We start from the raw sequence: 15,981 nt of genomic DNA, 5'->3' as shown, positions 1-15,981 counted from the left end.
GGAATAGACTGTTGGTGGATTCCCCATTGGTTATCAACGGGAGTTGGTACAGGGCTTTATATGGCTGTGGGGAGCTGTGTCCCTAGTTCTACCCCTCTCCCTGCCTGCAGTCAGATTAGATCGTGAGCTGAGGTTTCAGTGACTCGCGAGACCGTTTTGCAGTTGAGGTGTAAAGCTGCTGAAAATGTAGCGGCTAAACTGTACACAGCAAGATTCCACAAATAGGGGCTCTGTCACCTGGTTTAGCCATGATGGTTGCAGGATCTTGACCACCCACCCACGAGGTCAGAGGGCACCTCGTGCATCTGGCAGAGATTGTAACTGTTCTGCAGACTGGAGCTCAAACCAGGAAGCTCTTACCACATAGAATGAGAGTGGTCCCCAGTGAGTTACTCCCAACACCCAGCACAGCCAACAAGCACAGGTTTTACCCCCATCCACAGGTAAACTGATTGGACTCCAGACATTCACAGTCGGAGAAAGGGTTTGTTTTTACAGAGGACTGTTAACAAGAGTGCCTCACTGGCAGAAGACCAAGTGTTCGTGAAACAAATAAAACTATTTCTGGACTTCCACTCAGAAACTCCTCCCACAATGTGAATCATTCCAGCAGTTGGAGCTCGTTATCGTCCCTCACTTGTTGGGTTCCTGTGAACTTCTACACTGGAGTGACAGATCCTTTCCTGTGGCCACTGATTGTACTCTGCATCTCCACCTCCTCCTCACATTGACCCAGTCTTTGGAGCGGAAAGTGTTGCAGCTCCCGTGCTCCCAAGTCCCAGGCTGGTGACGTTGATCCAACCTCTGCCCCGCGACCCGTGAGTCGATGCCCTGTTTCTGCACTGTTCTGGACCAGGTACTCGGGCTGCTGTTCAAATGATGGTTGGGACACAGTCCCAAGATGCCCAACAAACACAAGTCTCTTTGCCTTCTTCTCGAAAATTTTACAGGAAGAGAGTTTAATTTCCTTCCCCTACTGATGTGGTCAGTGTGATGGGGAGATTATACAGAGTATAAAATCTGCGGCTTAAAGTGTCAGCTGACACACAAAAGGGTGAAGTGTGGAGAGAATGGGTCTCGGCAACATCAGCAGCTGCCTGCCTCTTCTGGGTAAATATTAATTCTGGAATATTTCCCTTCCTGTCCCCGTTCCTCTCTTTTGCCACTCTTTCCCTCCCCTCCCCTCATCACCCACCCATTGCTTGTCCGTCCCTTTCCAGCTCGCAGTCCCCTCCCTCTCTTCCCCAATGTATCTCCACCTCCCCCACCACCTCCCTTCGTCCGTCCCTTTCCATCCTCTTCCCTGACTCAGGGCCGGGAGGGGAGGTGGGGGCGCACGGCTGGAGGAGAGCGGGCAGCCGTGTCCCAGCTCAGACCCCGTATGAACGAATCCTTTTTGGGCTTTCCGACGGAACAGGGGAACGAGGATGTGCATCACCCATTGCTGCTCCAGCATTTAAGTTTATGATCTTAAAGTTAATAAATGTTAATCCTAAAATCTTATTGATCTGAAGTTTATAAGCATAAAGTTTAAGTTTAAGGACAGTCAGCATGGCTTTGTGTGGGGCAAGTTATGTCTTACTAATTTGACTGAGTTTTTTGAGGAGGTGAAGAGGGTGATTGATGAAGGTAGAGTTGTGGATGTTATCTACATGGATTTAGTAAGGCGTTTGACGAGGTCCCTCATGGTAGGCTCATCCAGAAGGCATGGGATCCACTGTGACTTGGCCGTTTGGATTCAGAACTGGCTTGCCTGTGGAAGGCAGAGTGTAGTGGTCAATGGGACTTATTCTGCCTGTAGGTCTGTGACTAGTGGTGTTCCACAGGGATCCATACTGGGACCTGTACTATTTGTGATATGTTTTAATGACTTGGATGAAAAAGCGGATGGGTGGGTTAATAAGTTCTCAGACGATCCAAAGATTAGTGGCGTTATGGATAGTATAAAAGGTTGCCAAAGGATACAGCAGATTATAGATCAGTTGCAGATATGGGTGGAGAGATGGTAGATGGAGGTTAATCCGGCGAAGTGTGAGGTGTTGCACTTAGGCAGATCAAATGTAAAGGGAAAGTACACTATTAATAGCAGGATCCTTAACAGTGTTAATGTACAGAGGGGTCTTGGGGTCCAAGTCCATAGTCCCCTGGAAATGTCTCCACAGGTTGATAGGGTGGTAAGGAAGGCATACAGAATGCTTGCCTTGCCTTCGATGCTTTGAGTTCAAGAATCAGGAAGTTATGATGCCCCAATATGATAAGATGGACTCATGACCTCACAATCTACCTTGTTTGGCCTTGCACCTTATTGTCTGCCTGCACTGCACTTTCTCTGTAACTGTAACACTTTATTCCACATTCTGTTATTGTTTTCCCTTGTACTACCTCAATGCACTGTTGTAATGAAATGATCTGTATAGATGGCATGCAAAACAAAGTTTTTCGCTGTACGTTTGTACATGTAACAACAATAAAGCAATTTACCAGTTTACCAGCTTTATAAAACTCTGGTTAGGCCACATCTGGAGTATTGCATTCAGTTCTGGTTGCCCCATTATAGGAAGGAAGTGGAGGCTTTGGAGAAGGTGCAGAAGAGACTTACCAGGATGCTGCCTGGATTAGAGGGCATGTGCTATCAGGAGAGGTTGGACAAAACTGAGTTGTTTTCCTTGGAGTGACGGAGGCTGAGCGAAGACCTGATGGAAGTTTGTAAGATTATGAGAGGCATAGATAGAGTAGACAGACAGTGTCTTTTCCCCAGGGTCGAAATTTCTAATACTAGAGGATGTGCACTTAATGTGAGTGGGTTAAGTTGAAAGGAGATGTGCGGGGCAAGTTTTTTACACAGAGAGTGGTGGGTGCCTGGAATGCACTGCCAGGGGTGGTGGTGGAGGCAGATACAATGGAGGCTTAGATAGGCACATGAATGTGCAGAGAATGGAGGGATATGGAGATCGTGTAGGCAGAAGGGATAAATTTAGTTAGGCTTTTAATTACTAGTTTAATTCGTTCAGCACAACATTGTGGGCTGAAGGGCCTGTTCCTTTGCAGCACTGTTCTCCATTCAGATGTTCTCTGGCTGCATACAGAAGTCAGACCCAGACCACGAAGCATGAATTGAATGCACCCAGAGTGCAGAAAAGGTGTTCATCATCCACCCTGTCGAGCACCTTCCCCTGGTTGAAGGGGGGGGGGGGGGAGGAAATCAATGGGCCAACTCTCTGGGGATGTTGGACCAGGTCTCAGACAAAATGGACATTGTCCTGAATGGACCAGCCCATGAATTCATGGGGCCAGTCAGGGTGGATTACATGGGCCAGCACACTGCCCAGGGGGGTGGATGTGCTCTGGACAAAGATTCCGTCATCCGTGTTGAGGAAGGAGACCAGGCACCAGTTTCTTAGAAAGTGAAAATCACCCGGGATCCGGGTTCAATCCTGACCTCGGGTACTGTCTGTGTGGAGTTTGCACGTTCTCCCTGTGACCACAGGTTTCCCCGGGTGCTCTAGTTTCCTCCCACATCCCAAGGACATACGGGGTTAATTCTCCACTGTAAGTTACCCCTTAGTGTAGGGAAAGAGCAAAATAACCAAAGGGGAGCTGATGGGCATCGGAGGGAGAATGTTGCCAGGATACTGGGAAATAAGGAGAAGGTGAATGGGGCTGCTGCGATCACTCTGCTGGAGTTGGCATGGACCTGATGGGCCAAATGGCCTCTGTCTGGTACACAAGCCAGTAACAGGGCAACGACCGCCCTGTGCCATGAGAGGGGCATCTTCCCGGTTGCCAGGTTTTCCCACATGCTTCCCAGAAAGCCCTGAGGAACTCCAAGATCATCCCCTCCTGCCCTGGAGACTGACTCCTCGAGAGCTGGTGGAGGACACTGGTCAGTTCCACCAATGCCAGGGAGCATCCAAGTCAATGTTTGGAGGGTCCTCCCACAAACTGTGTGTGTGCATCCTAGCTGGATGGATCAGGAGAGATCAGTGCCCGTTAAATGTATGGACCAAGTTGCTTATTCCCTCTGGATCCTTGACTGGACACAAAAGGCATCAAGGGGTGTGGGGACACAGCAGAAAAATGGACTGAGATGGAGGATCGGCTCTAATTGTCATGGCTGACAGAGCAGGCTCGAAGGGCTGAATGGTCTCCTCCTACTTTCTATGTTTCCATGTGCAGGAGGGGCTGTCATTGACCACATCTCCACAATCTGGTGATGAAGCCCCTTACCATTTCTCCATCAGGTAGAAGAGCGAGACACAGTCCAAATCATCCGGGACCCTGCAGATGTGTCTCAGGACATTACGAGCTGCTGGTCCATCAGTGGTCCCGTTGCTTCCTTGTACCTTTGTCCCAGGACAGGCTTCTTCACAGCCCGTCCCAGGCCGGACTCCCTATCCGTGTCCCTCTCAGGGAATTCCACCCCAGACCCCTGCCTCTTGGCCGCCCCTTCACATGATCCTGACGACTGGTTGTGCGGAGTCTGGGCAGGGTTAGCTTGAACTAGAAGAGCTGAATGTCCTCGTCCCCACCCCAGGGCTGAGGGACATGAAACTCTGTGATCCTCCAGCCTCCCCCCACACAGGGGCACCCTCGCCCTCCCCCTGCACCATGGGAGTGGTTAAGTTTGTCAGGGAGCCCCCAATCCCACGGGGCAGGAGGTTCTCCCCCTCCCCTCCTCCACTCCACCGGGCCTCTGGACAAAGGTGACGGGTGGGAACGGGGGGTGGAGGGGCGGGTCACTTCCTCATCATTTGTTTCTGCACATAAATACTGAGATAATGTTGCCGACTCTTTGCAAGATTATTGAAATTCAATTCCAAATCTGCTCCCTGGGTGGTTCTAACTGTGAAGTTGCACCTCCTGCAGGCTGACAAACAAACGGCTGCTCCTTGATTCAGCCCCTGTTGTCCCCGTCCAGGACGTGTTCGATGGGACAGTGAAGAGGGAGCTTTATCTTGTATTGAACCCATGATGTCCCTGCCCAGGATGTGTTTGACGGCATGGCATTGAGGGAGCTGTACTCTATTTTTAACATGTTGTCTTTGTCCTTGATGTGTTTGATGGGAAAGTGCAAAGGGAGCTTTATTCTGTGTTTAACTCATGATGTCCCTGTCCAGGATGTGTTTGATGGGAAGGCACAGAGGGAACTATATTTAACCCATTAAATACTCTGTATTGTCACTGCTCAGGAGTTATTTGATGGGATAGTGTAGAGGGGGTTTCATGCTGTATTTAATGTTGCCCTGTTCTGTCTCTCTACACTTGCCTTGTGACACTCTGAATGGGATGATCAAATCTCTGCCTCCAGTACCAACCTCCAGAGGAACCTTCATCCGAGTAAATGTCGGGAATGATTATTTTTCTCACTCCGACAATTCCTCGGTTCAATTAGCTTAGCGTAAAAAGAATTTAAACTTCAAAGAGTTGAGGCAAGAACACAAGAATTGGAGTTTACTCGTTCTCCCTGTGACGTGTTGGTTTCCTCCAGGTGCTCCGGTCCCCTCCCACATCCCAAAGATGTGCGGGTCGGTAGGTTAATTGGCCACTGTAACTTACCCCGACTGCCGGTGTGTGGTAGGACAGAGCATGGGTCATAGGGAAATAGTTGGGATTGATGGGATTGCTCTGAGAGCCAGCACAGACTCGATGGGCTGAATTGCCTCCTTCAACATTGTGAGATAAGAGCGAAGAAATATGCAAAAACTTCTGAATCTAGATCTCTTCCCCAGACTTGTGAAATGGTGTCACTTTGTCAGTGACCATCATTCAATGACAAACAGATAACAAACCACTTCCCCAAGCGACGTTACTTGTAAAAGGGAACTAAACACTTTGAAACTGAACATAAGCAATAACAACATTTTATCTTACATCTTGAATACAGCACACATCCAAATAAGTGTTCCATGTACCCTCACTGGACTTCACCTCTTGTTTGACATTTAAGTCTGGGATGGTCTGAAGCAGACATTTACATTTCATCTTTATCAATGCTTTGCATTCTCAGTTACTGTCCCAACTCACTGCCTATAAGTCATCACTGAATGTCTCCACCAGTAAGGAGAAAGCAGGGGTTGTTATGGGAGTGGTTCCCATGGCAAACAGCGAACCACAAAATGGCGCCGCTGGGAGTAAATTGGGCTCCACCAGAATTTGGAAGGAAGGGACTTGGATTTCTTTTCACCTGGGAGATTCACGGACGAGGGGACATAGTTACAAGAGAAATGACTGCCCCCCCCTTATCGTACAATCCCCTTGTCCGTTTCTCTCCCAAGTGAAAAGAATTCCAAGTCTTTCCTTCCAATTCCAGGGAAACCAAATTTACCCCCAGTGGTGCCATATTGTGATGAATAGAAATTTCTCTTCTGAGGGGAATGAATTCCTGGAGTTCCCTGCCCCCGAGGATGGTGGTGATTGGATCATTAGATATATTTAAGGTGGAGATAGATCAATATTTGCAAGATCAAGGAATTGATCAATCCTGACCTCGGGTGCAGTCTGTGCAGAGTTTGCATGCTTGCACGGTTTCCTCCCACATCCCAAAGATGTGCAGATTGGTAGGTTAATTGGCCACTTTAAAAAGCCCCTAGTAAGTAGGTAGATGGTAGAATCCGGGAAGAGTTGACTAGAATATAGGGAGGATTAAAAATAATGCTATTTAATGTAGGATTAGTGTAAATGGGTGGTTGATGGTCGGTACAGATGTGATGGGCTGAAGGACCTGTTTCTGGGCTGTGTCTCTCTGTGACTCTGTGAATCTTGGTCCAAGCTCCAGAGGTACCTCCCCTGTTCTCCCTTGTAACATCTTTTACATGCAGCTGGAGGGCAGCAGATTCCCACCCAAGAGCCAGCACATCCGACAGTGCAGCACTCTAAACGTTGGACGTGGAGTGTGCGAGGTTGCAGCCCCTTTTTGCATATTTGCGGGGTCTGCCCCTCGTCACCTGGCTGCACTTTTGCCCCAACCTGCCTATCTGTGGTCATCCAGTAAGGAGAGGGGCAAGGAGGGCCGAGGTTATCTTGGTGAACTTTCTCCTGGGGCTAGCTAAGGTGGCTATCCGTGGGTCCTGGAAGCGGGTAGCGGAAGGTGCTGCCCAGGCAGACCGCCTCGAGATGTTCTGGGGTTATGTCCGTGCCCGGGTAGCTGTGGAGAGGGAATATGCAGTGTCCACGGGTATCATGGAGGCGTTCCGGGACCGTTGGGCACCCCAGGGGATAAATGTCATCCTTGGTAGGGATGGAGATATTTTAATTTAGTTTAGTTGTGTTAGTGACTGTGTTTAGTCACTGTTATTGTCCCTGTGTTGTTGTAGTTTTGTAGTATTGTAGATTGTACTTTGTAAAAAAGGAATTTTCAAAAACAAACGTTGGAGGTCGTTTTTTGGGTGGTAATTACTGGGGGCAATTTTGACCTGGGGCTATTGAGTAAATTGTGATATTGGAAAAACATCCATTGCCTTCTCTGGCAGGACGGATCATCAGGATCTTCATTAGTAACTCCCATTTTACACCATTGCCCAAGGGTCCGATTAACATTCGGAATTCTCTGCCCAGGGAAGCAGTAGAGGCTACCTCGTTAAATATATTTAAGACACAGTTAGATAGATTTTTGCATAGTAGGGGAATTAAGGGTTCTGGGGAAAAGGCAGGTAGGTAGATCTGAGTCCATGGCCAGATCAGCCATGATGTTATCGAAAGGTGGAGCAGGCTCGACGGGCCAGATGGCCTCTTCCTGCTCCTATTTCTTATGTTCTTATGTAACATTGAATTTGATCAGGTTTAACTCTGTGACTGGAAGCTTCATCAGATAATCCCCACCCCTGCTGGTCTCAACTAAGGTGGCAGGGGAGCAACAAGAAGCAGCCTTGGTAAAGCTGGGGGCATGTCACAGAAAATAATTAGTTCCTTTGCAGATGGTTGATAGAAAATTACATTGAAACTGGAAATCTTGAACAGGTGATGTGGAGTCACCTGGGCTTTGGACGCCAGCGTCAGAAGTCAGGAGTGGTGGCTGAATTTTGGTCAGTGAGTACAAAGCACAGACGCTCCTGTGTTCAGTGCCATTGATCCAAAGGCAGGTTTTGCACATCTCAGGAGGGGAGGTTATTGGCTTCAGTCATTCTGCCTCCCATGGTTAACGTCTGCGCTGGCTTTGTGTGGTATTGGGTTGTTGTATTTAGCTTTCAGGAGAGACGGAGAAAAACTGGGGGAACAAAAGTCTAACTGCTTCATTTTCTTTCTTCTAGTTATCTTGTGCTGCAGTGTTTGCAGAATCGTTCTGTCCCAAGCTAAGAAGTGTCCAGCAGGTTATCAAGTCGATCCAAGTGACAAAAATAAATGTATCGGTGAGTGTTAAATCAGGTTTGGTTGAGGTTAAAGTGGGGGACTTTTCATGAATGTGTGTGTGTGTGTGTGTGTGTGTGTGTGTGTATATGTGTGTGTGTTTGTATGTGTGTGTATGTGTGTATAAATGAGCCTACGTATGTACGTGATTTTCTAGTTTCTGCCAAAGTGTATGAGTGTATAAATGTGTGTGCATACACCACATTCATGGTGGGTGATGGGCAGGATGTGATTTTGGGAAAGTAACTAACATAATCAAGGACCCTTCGCACCTCAGTCATTCTCTCTTCTCCCCTCTCCTGTGGGGCAGAAGATATAAAAGCTTGAGAAAACATACCACCAGGCTCAAGGACAGCTTCTACCCCGCTGTGATAAGACTCTTGAATGGACCTCTTGTACAATAAAGATGAACTCTTGATCTCAGTCTACCTTGTCATGGCCCTTGCACTTTACTTGTCTACCTGCACTGCACTTTCACTTTATTCTGCATTCTGTTTTGATTTTCTTTTGTACTACCCTCAATGTACTTATATATATGGAACGATCTGCCTGGATGGCACCTAAGCAAAAGCTGTTCACTGTATTTTGGTACATGACAATAAGAAACCAATTACCAGAGTGAGGAATATGCCAAGATACGAGGTTACAGATTGTGATGCTACACATTTCTGCTGATGATCCACAGCACCTCATGGGTGCCCAGTTTTGAGCTGTCAGGTCTGTTTCATTTAGCATGACGGTAGTGCCACATGATACATCGGAGGGTGTCTTTGGTGTGAAGATAGGATCAATATGTAAGAGTTGAACACATTGGTGGGTCTGGACTTGACACGTAGACCAGTCTGGGCTAGGACAGTGGACGTCCTTCCCTGAAGGGTACGTATGAACCAAATGGGTGTGGAGACAATTTGATGTTTCTTTTTATGGGCATTGCTAAAAAAGGCAAGTTATTTTTTTAAAATTCCAAGAACCGTGGTGGGAGTTGAATTTGGGATTCTGGATAACTACTCCAGTATATTTACCAGACACGGTTAGCGTAACGCTCTACAGCGCCAGCGACCCAGGTTAAATTCCGGCCGCTGTCCGTAAGGAGTTTGTACGTTCTCCCCATGTCTGCGTGGGTTTCCTCCGGGTGCTCCGGTTTCCTCCCACATTCCAAAGACGTACAGGTTAGGAAGTTGTGGGCATGCTATGTCGGCGCCGGAAGCGTGGCGACACTTGCAGGCTGCCCTCAGAACACTCTACGCAAAAAAGCTGCATTTCACTGTGTGTTTTGATGTACATGTGGCTAATAAAGATACCTTATCTTATCACTGTACCCTCACCTGGTGATGATAGAATCCACATGTAATGAAGAGCAAACTATGTTTACAATTATGAAGAATTTTTCCTCTTTACACAGATATCGATGAATGTGAACAGTCTCCATGTGAGCCTCGCAAACGTTGCGTGAACACACCTAGTTCCTACTGGTGTGAATGCAAGGATGGGTATACACAATCAAATCAGGACTGTCAAGGTAAGGCAGCAAGTAACAATGAAATGAAGATCTGAGTTGTTAGTTCTGAATGTATTAGAGACTGGGAAATAAATTTATCGACAGGCAGGTTCTTTGAAAACAGGATGCAACCTCCAGGAACATGTTCGACCAGAGCTGGCAGCCGGAGCGGATGACTGGTGCGGTCTTCGACCGCATGTGCACCAGTTTCGTTTCCACAGCCACGTGTCCTTCCTGGGTACTTGTCTCTGCCGCCATCTTGTGTCACATGGCTTCCAGTTCCAGTGCTGATCACTGTCCCAGTCGTAGGTCTCAAACTCCTACCTGGTCCAACGTCAACATCCGGCACACGTTCGGTGGAGGGACTGAAGGATCCACTGGGACTGAGATGTGACCGACCCCAGCCTAGGTTCTGTGCCACGTCAAAGATCAATAGAGCAGTGACCATGCTCTCCCTCCCAGTACAATCCCACCCTCTACCACCACCACTGCCAAATATCTGTGTGGCAAACCCTCCCCACAGATCCCCTCTAAACCTTCTACCCTTCACCTTAAACGTCTGTCCTCTTGTGTGAAACAACCCCACCATGGGAATAAGATTCTTTCTATCTCCCTTATATATGTCTCTCCTATTCTTTATATCAGGTTACCCCTCCTTTGTTTCAAAGAAAACTTAGTAAGTTTGCGCATGAGATGAAAGTTGGTGGTGTTCTTGAGGCTACAACTGATAAGTTGGGCAGCGTAATGGTAGATGATATTTAACTCTGATAAATTTGGGTGTGTGTGTCTTGGGGGTAGGATGTATACCATGAATGGTAGGACCCTAGGGAGTATTAAGGAACAAAGGGACCTTAATGTACAAGTCCAGAAAGCCCTGAAGATTTTCTCTGTTGCACAGATATCGATGAATGTGCTTCCTCTCTGTGCGCCCATGAAGCAACTTGTCAGAACACAGATGGTTCCTTCCAGTGTATCTGCAGCGAAGGCTTTAATTCGTCTGAGAAGGCCGGCTCCAATGGCAGGAGGACCTGTGAGGGTAAGGACCTTAAATAACCGTGCAACATAGAATAAACCTCAAGTTGGCTTGGGTGTTACCAACTTGCGGGATAGTCAAAGTCGAGTTTATTGTCATCTGCACAAGTCCATGTGTGCACGGGTGCAATGAAAAACTTACTTGCAGCAGCATCACAGGCACAGAGCATCAGATAAGCAGCATTCACAAGAAAAACATAAATTAAACATAAACTATACACAATTTTTACGTGAAGGAACATAATTAGAACGAAAAAACAAAGTACATTTTAGTGCAAAGTGGTCGAAGTGTTGCTAAAGTGTAGCGTTTGGGTTGTGCCGGTTGGTTCAAGAACCAAGTGGTTGAAGGAAATTCATACAGATTCCTGGAATTAAAGAAAAATCTCATGGGTGCTGGTCTGAGAGGAAATGTTATGGGTAGGGGAGAGGTCAAAAATAGTGGGTTACGTATCTTAGCTCATAGAACATAGAACATAAAACAGTACAGCACAGGAACAGGCCCTTCGGCCCACAATGTTGTGCTGAACCAATTACATTAGTAATAAAATGCCCAACTAAACTAATCCCTTCTGCCTACACAATGTCAGTATCCTACCATTTCCCTCACATTCATGTGCCTATCTAAGAGCTTCTTGAATGCCCCTATCGTATCTGCCTCCACCACCACCACCCCAGGCAGCGCATTCTAGGCACCCACCACTCTGTGTAAAAAAACTTACCCCGCACATCTCCTTTGAACTTACCCCCATCACTAAAATGCATGCCCTCTGGTGTTAGACATTTCAGCCCTGGGGAAAAACTACTGGCTGTCTACTCCATCTATGCCTCTCATAATCTTATAAACCTCTATCAGGTCTCGCCTCAGCCTCCACCGCTCCAGAGAAATCAACCCAAGTTTGTCCAATCCATCTTCATAGCACATGCCCTCTAATCCAGGCAGTATCTTGGTAAACCTCTTCTGCACCCTCTCCAAAGACTTGACATCCTTCCTATAATGGGGCAACCAGAACTAAATACAATACTCTTGATGCGGCCTAACTAAAGTTTCTTAAAGCTGCAGCATAACTTCCTGACTCTTGAACTCAACGCCTTGACTAATGAGGGCAAGCATGCCACATGCCTTCTTTACCACCCTATCAACCTGTGTAGCCACTTTCAGGGAGTCATGAACTTGGACCCCAAGTCCCTCTGCTCATCAACACTGTTAAGGGTCCTGCCATTAGCAGTGTACTGTCTCTTTACATTTGATCTCCCAAAGTGCAACCCTTCACATTTGACCAGGTTGAACTCCATCTGCCACTTCTTCGCCCATATCTGCAACTATATCCCATTGTATCCTTTGGCAGTCTTCTACGCTATCCACAACACCACCAATCTTCATATCATCTGCAAACTTACTAACCCACCCATGTACATTTTCATCCAGGTCATTTATATACATCACAAACAGCAGAGGTCCCAGTACAGATCCCTGAGGAACACCACTAGTCACAGACCTCCAGCTAGAGTGTCCCCACAACCACAACCCTCTGTCTTCTAAGGGCAAGCCAATTCTCCATCCAAATGGACAATTCACCATGAATCGCATGCCTCTTAATCTTCTGGGTGAGCCTCCCATGAGGGACCTTGTCAAATGCCTTACTAAAATCCATGTAAATAACGTCCACAGCTCTACCTTCATCGATCACCCTCGTCACCTCATCAAAAAACTCAATCAAGGTAGTAAGGCATGACTTGCCCTGCACAAAGCCATGCTGACTGTCCCTAATTAGGCTATGGTTTTCCAAATGCTCAAAAATCCTATCCCTAAGAATCCTCTACAGTAACTTCCCTACCACTGACATAAGACTCACCGGTCTATAGTTTCCAGGATTATCCCTGTTTCTCTTCTTGAAGAATGGAACAACATTAGTTACTTGCTAGTCCTCTGGGACCTCTCTCAATAACCTGGGGTATATCCCATCAGGTCTTGAGGACTTAGCCACCTTAATGCTCTTTAAGAGACCCAACACTACCTCCTCTATCTCGAAATGCCCCAGCATATTAGTATGCTCCACACCGATCTCCCTATCTTCCACATCCTTCTCCTTGGCAAATACTGATGCAAAGTACTCATGAAGGATCTCACCCACATCCTCTGCTTCTAAGCACAAGTTCCCTCCTTTATCTTTAAGTGGTCCTACCCTTTCCCTAGTTATCCTCTTGCTCTTGATGTATGTATAGAATGCCTTGGGATTCTCTTTAATTCTACTTGCCAAGGACTTTTCATGGCCCCTCCTGGCTTTCCTAATTCCCTTCTTGAGTTCCTTTCTGGCTTCTTTATAATCAAGTGCTCAGTTTGATTCTTGCTTCCTAAGCTTTACATACTTTTCCTTTTTCTTCTTGACTAAATTTACCACCTCTCTCGACATCCAAGGTCCTCTTACCTTGCCATCCATGTCCTTCCTTCTTACTGGAACATCCCTGTCCTGTACTCTGTGCAGTTGGTCTTTAAACACCTTCCACACGTCAGATGTGGACTTGCCCAAAAACAGCAGTTCCCAATTAATTCTCCCTAGTTCCTGCCTAATGCTCCCGTAATTTGCCCTGTTCCAATTTAATACTCTCCCGCAAGGTCCATACTTATCCTTATCTATAGCTATCTTGAAACTTAAGGAGTTGTGGTCACCGTTCCCTAATTGTTCTCCCGCTGAAAGATCGGTCACCTGGCCAGGCTTGTTACCCAACAGGTCAAGTACGGCCTCTCCTCTCGATGGACTATCTACATATTGATTTAAGAAACCCTCCTGGATGCAAATAACAAATTCTGCCCAGTCTAAACCTCTTACATTAGGGAGGTCCTAATTTATATTAGGGAAATTGAAGTCCCTCACGACAACAACCCTATTAGTTTTACACCTTTCCCTTCCTCAATGTCCCACTGGCTATTGGGGTGTCCGTAGTATAATCCTGTCAGAGTGATTGCACCTTTCTTATTTTTGAGTTCTACCCACTTAGACTCAGTGGACAAGCCCTCCATTATGTCCCCTCTGAGTGCAGCTGTGATATTGCCCCTGATTATTAGTGCAACTCCCCCTACCCCTCTTTTGCCTCCCTCTCTATCTTTCCTAAAGCATCAAAACCCTGGAACATTAAGCACCCATTCCTGTCCCTCTCTCAACTTAGTCTCTGTTATGGCCACAGCATCATAGTTCCATGTACTGATCCAAGCTCTAAGTTCAACACCCTTATCCATAATACTCCCAGCATTCAAATACACACACTTCAAACTGTCCATCCCATCGTGTATATTACCTTGCTCCTGCCTGTGTTTACTAGCCCAGACATCTCCTTTCCTCCCAATGCCTCCACTTTCTGACCTGGTGCTCTGGTTCCCATCCCCCTGCCAAACTAGTTTAAACCCTCCCGAGTAGCACTAGTGAACCTCCCGGGCAGGATATTGGTTCCCTCCAGTTGAGGTGCAACCCATCCCTCTTGTACAGGTCACCCCTGCCCCAGAAGAGGTTCCAATGATCCAAGAACATGAAACCCTGCCCCCTGCACTCACTCATCTGTTCATTCATTCCTATTCCTGCCCTGACTAGCACGTGGCACCAGGAGTAACCCGGAGATTACTACCTTGGAGGTCCTGCTCTTCAGGATCTTTCCTAACTCCCTATACTCACTGTGCAGGACCTCTTCCTACTTTCTACCCATGTCATTGGTGCCAATGTGCACCACGACCTCTGGCTGCTCACCCTCCCCCTTGAGAATATTCTGCAGTCGCTCTGAGACATCCTTGACCCTAGCACCTGGGAGGAAACACACCATCCTGGTGTCTCTTTCGCGGCCACAGAATCTCCTGTCTGTCCCCCTAACTATCGAGTCTCCTATCACTATTGCTCTGCCTGACTTTACCCTTCCCTGCTGAGCAGCAGAGCCAGCCACAGTGCCACTGACCTGGCTGCTGCTGCTGTGCCCCTAAAGGTCATCCCCCCAGCAGTATCCAAAGGGGTATACTTGTTGCTGAGGGGTATGGCCACAGGGGAACCCTGCACTGACTGCTTACTCCCCTTACTTCTCCTGGTGGTCACCCATCTATCTGAAGCCTGTACCCTGGGTGTGACCACCTCGGTGAAAGTCTCATCTATGAGGTTTTCAGCTTCCCGGATGGTCCTGAGTAAATCCAGCTCCAGCTCCATTTCCTAAACCTGGTCAGTCAGGGGCTGCCGCTGGGTGCACTTCCTGCAGTTGTAGTCATCAAGGAGACCGCGAGGTTTCCTGACATCCCACCTCTTACAGGAGGAGCATTTCACTTCCCTAACTGCCATCCTGCCTACACTGAATCAAGGTCTAAAGATCTACAGACAACAAAATAAAGACCTTACCTGTGCCTTCTTACTGAAACCTTTTTTTAAAGAGCTGCTCACACTCTCCACACCTAGGTCACTTACTCAGCCTCTTCTCACCGAAGCCCCTTGAGCCAAGGCCTCAGTCCCCCACTCAAACACTGAACCCCTCCAACAATGGCCACTCCAAAATGGCGGCTCCGCTTAACCTTAGCTTCTTTTTATTGGCTGACGCCGATTAGCTAATTAGCCAATTATTACTAACAATATGCAAGTGTGCCTCCTTAAGGGTCCCGCTCACTGAAAATGAACGCCAAGCACAGAGAATCAGAATCAGGTTTATTATCACTGACGTGTCGTGAAATTTGTTGTTTAGCGGCAGCAGTACATAAAAATTACTACAAGTTACAAATAAATAAATAAATAGTGCCAAAGAGGAGTAACGAGGTAGTGTTCATGGGTTCATGGACCGTTCAGAAATCTGATGGTGGACGGGAAGAAGCTGTTCCTAAAATGTTCAGTGTGCGTCTTCAGGCTCCTGTACCTCCTCCCCGATGGTATTAATGAGAAGAGGACATGTCCCGGACGGTGAGGGTCCTTAACGATGGATGCCACCTTCTTGAGGCACTGCCTCTTGAAGATGTCCTCGATGGCGGGGAGGGTTCTGCCCGTGATGTAGCTGGCTCAGTCTACAACCTTCTGCAGCCTCTTTCGATCCTGCACATTGGAGCCTCCATACCAGGCGGTGATGCAACCAGTCAGAATACTCTCCACTGTACA

The 15,981-nt window shown here is 47.4% G+C and overlaps 1 protein-coding gene across 5 annotated transcripts in view; it reads left to right on the top strand.

The window, feature by feature from the left end:
- The first annotated feature begins 657 nt into the window (after positions 1–657).
- LOC127585020 (adhesion G protein-coupled receptor E1-like) overlaps positions 658–15,981 on the top strand; it is a 54,939-nt gene continuing 39,615 nt past the window's right edge. For 4 of the 5 annotated variants that reach the window (XM_052042138.1, XM_052042139.1, XM_052042137.1 and 1 more), the window contains exons 1-4: positions 658–1,110; positions 8,247–8,345; positions 9,746–9,862; positions 10,740–10,877. In XM_052042138.1, coding sequence (XP_051898098.1) covers positions 1,071–1,110; positions 8,247–8,345; positions 9,746–9,862; positions 10,740–10,877 — 394 coding nt within the window. In that variant the 5' untranslated portion in view covers positions 658–1,070. The remainder of the gene's footprint in view (positions 1,111–8,246; positions 8,346–9,745; positions 9,863–10,739; positions 10,878–15,981) is intronic. The other variant, XM_052042136.1, reaches the window with a different exon arrangement.

The sequence above is a fragment of the Pristis pectinata genome, chromosome 31 (assembly GCF_009764475.1).
Source record: "Pristis pectinata isolate sPriPec2 chromosome 31, sPriPec2.1.pri, whole genome shotgun sequence".
Lineage (NCBI taxonomy): Eukaryota > Metazoa > Chordata > Chondrichthyes > Rhinopristiformes > Pristidae > Pristis > Pristis pectinata.
The sequence above is the reverse complement of the archived record's forward strand: the minus strand, read 5'-3'. Positions and strand labels throughout refer to the sequence as shown.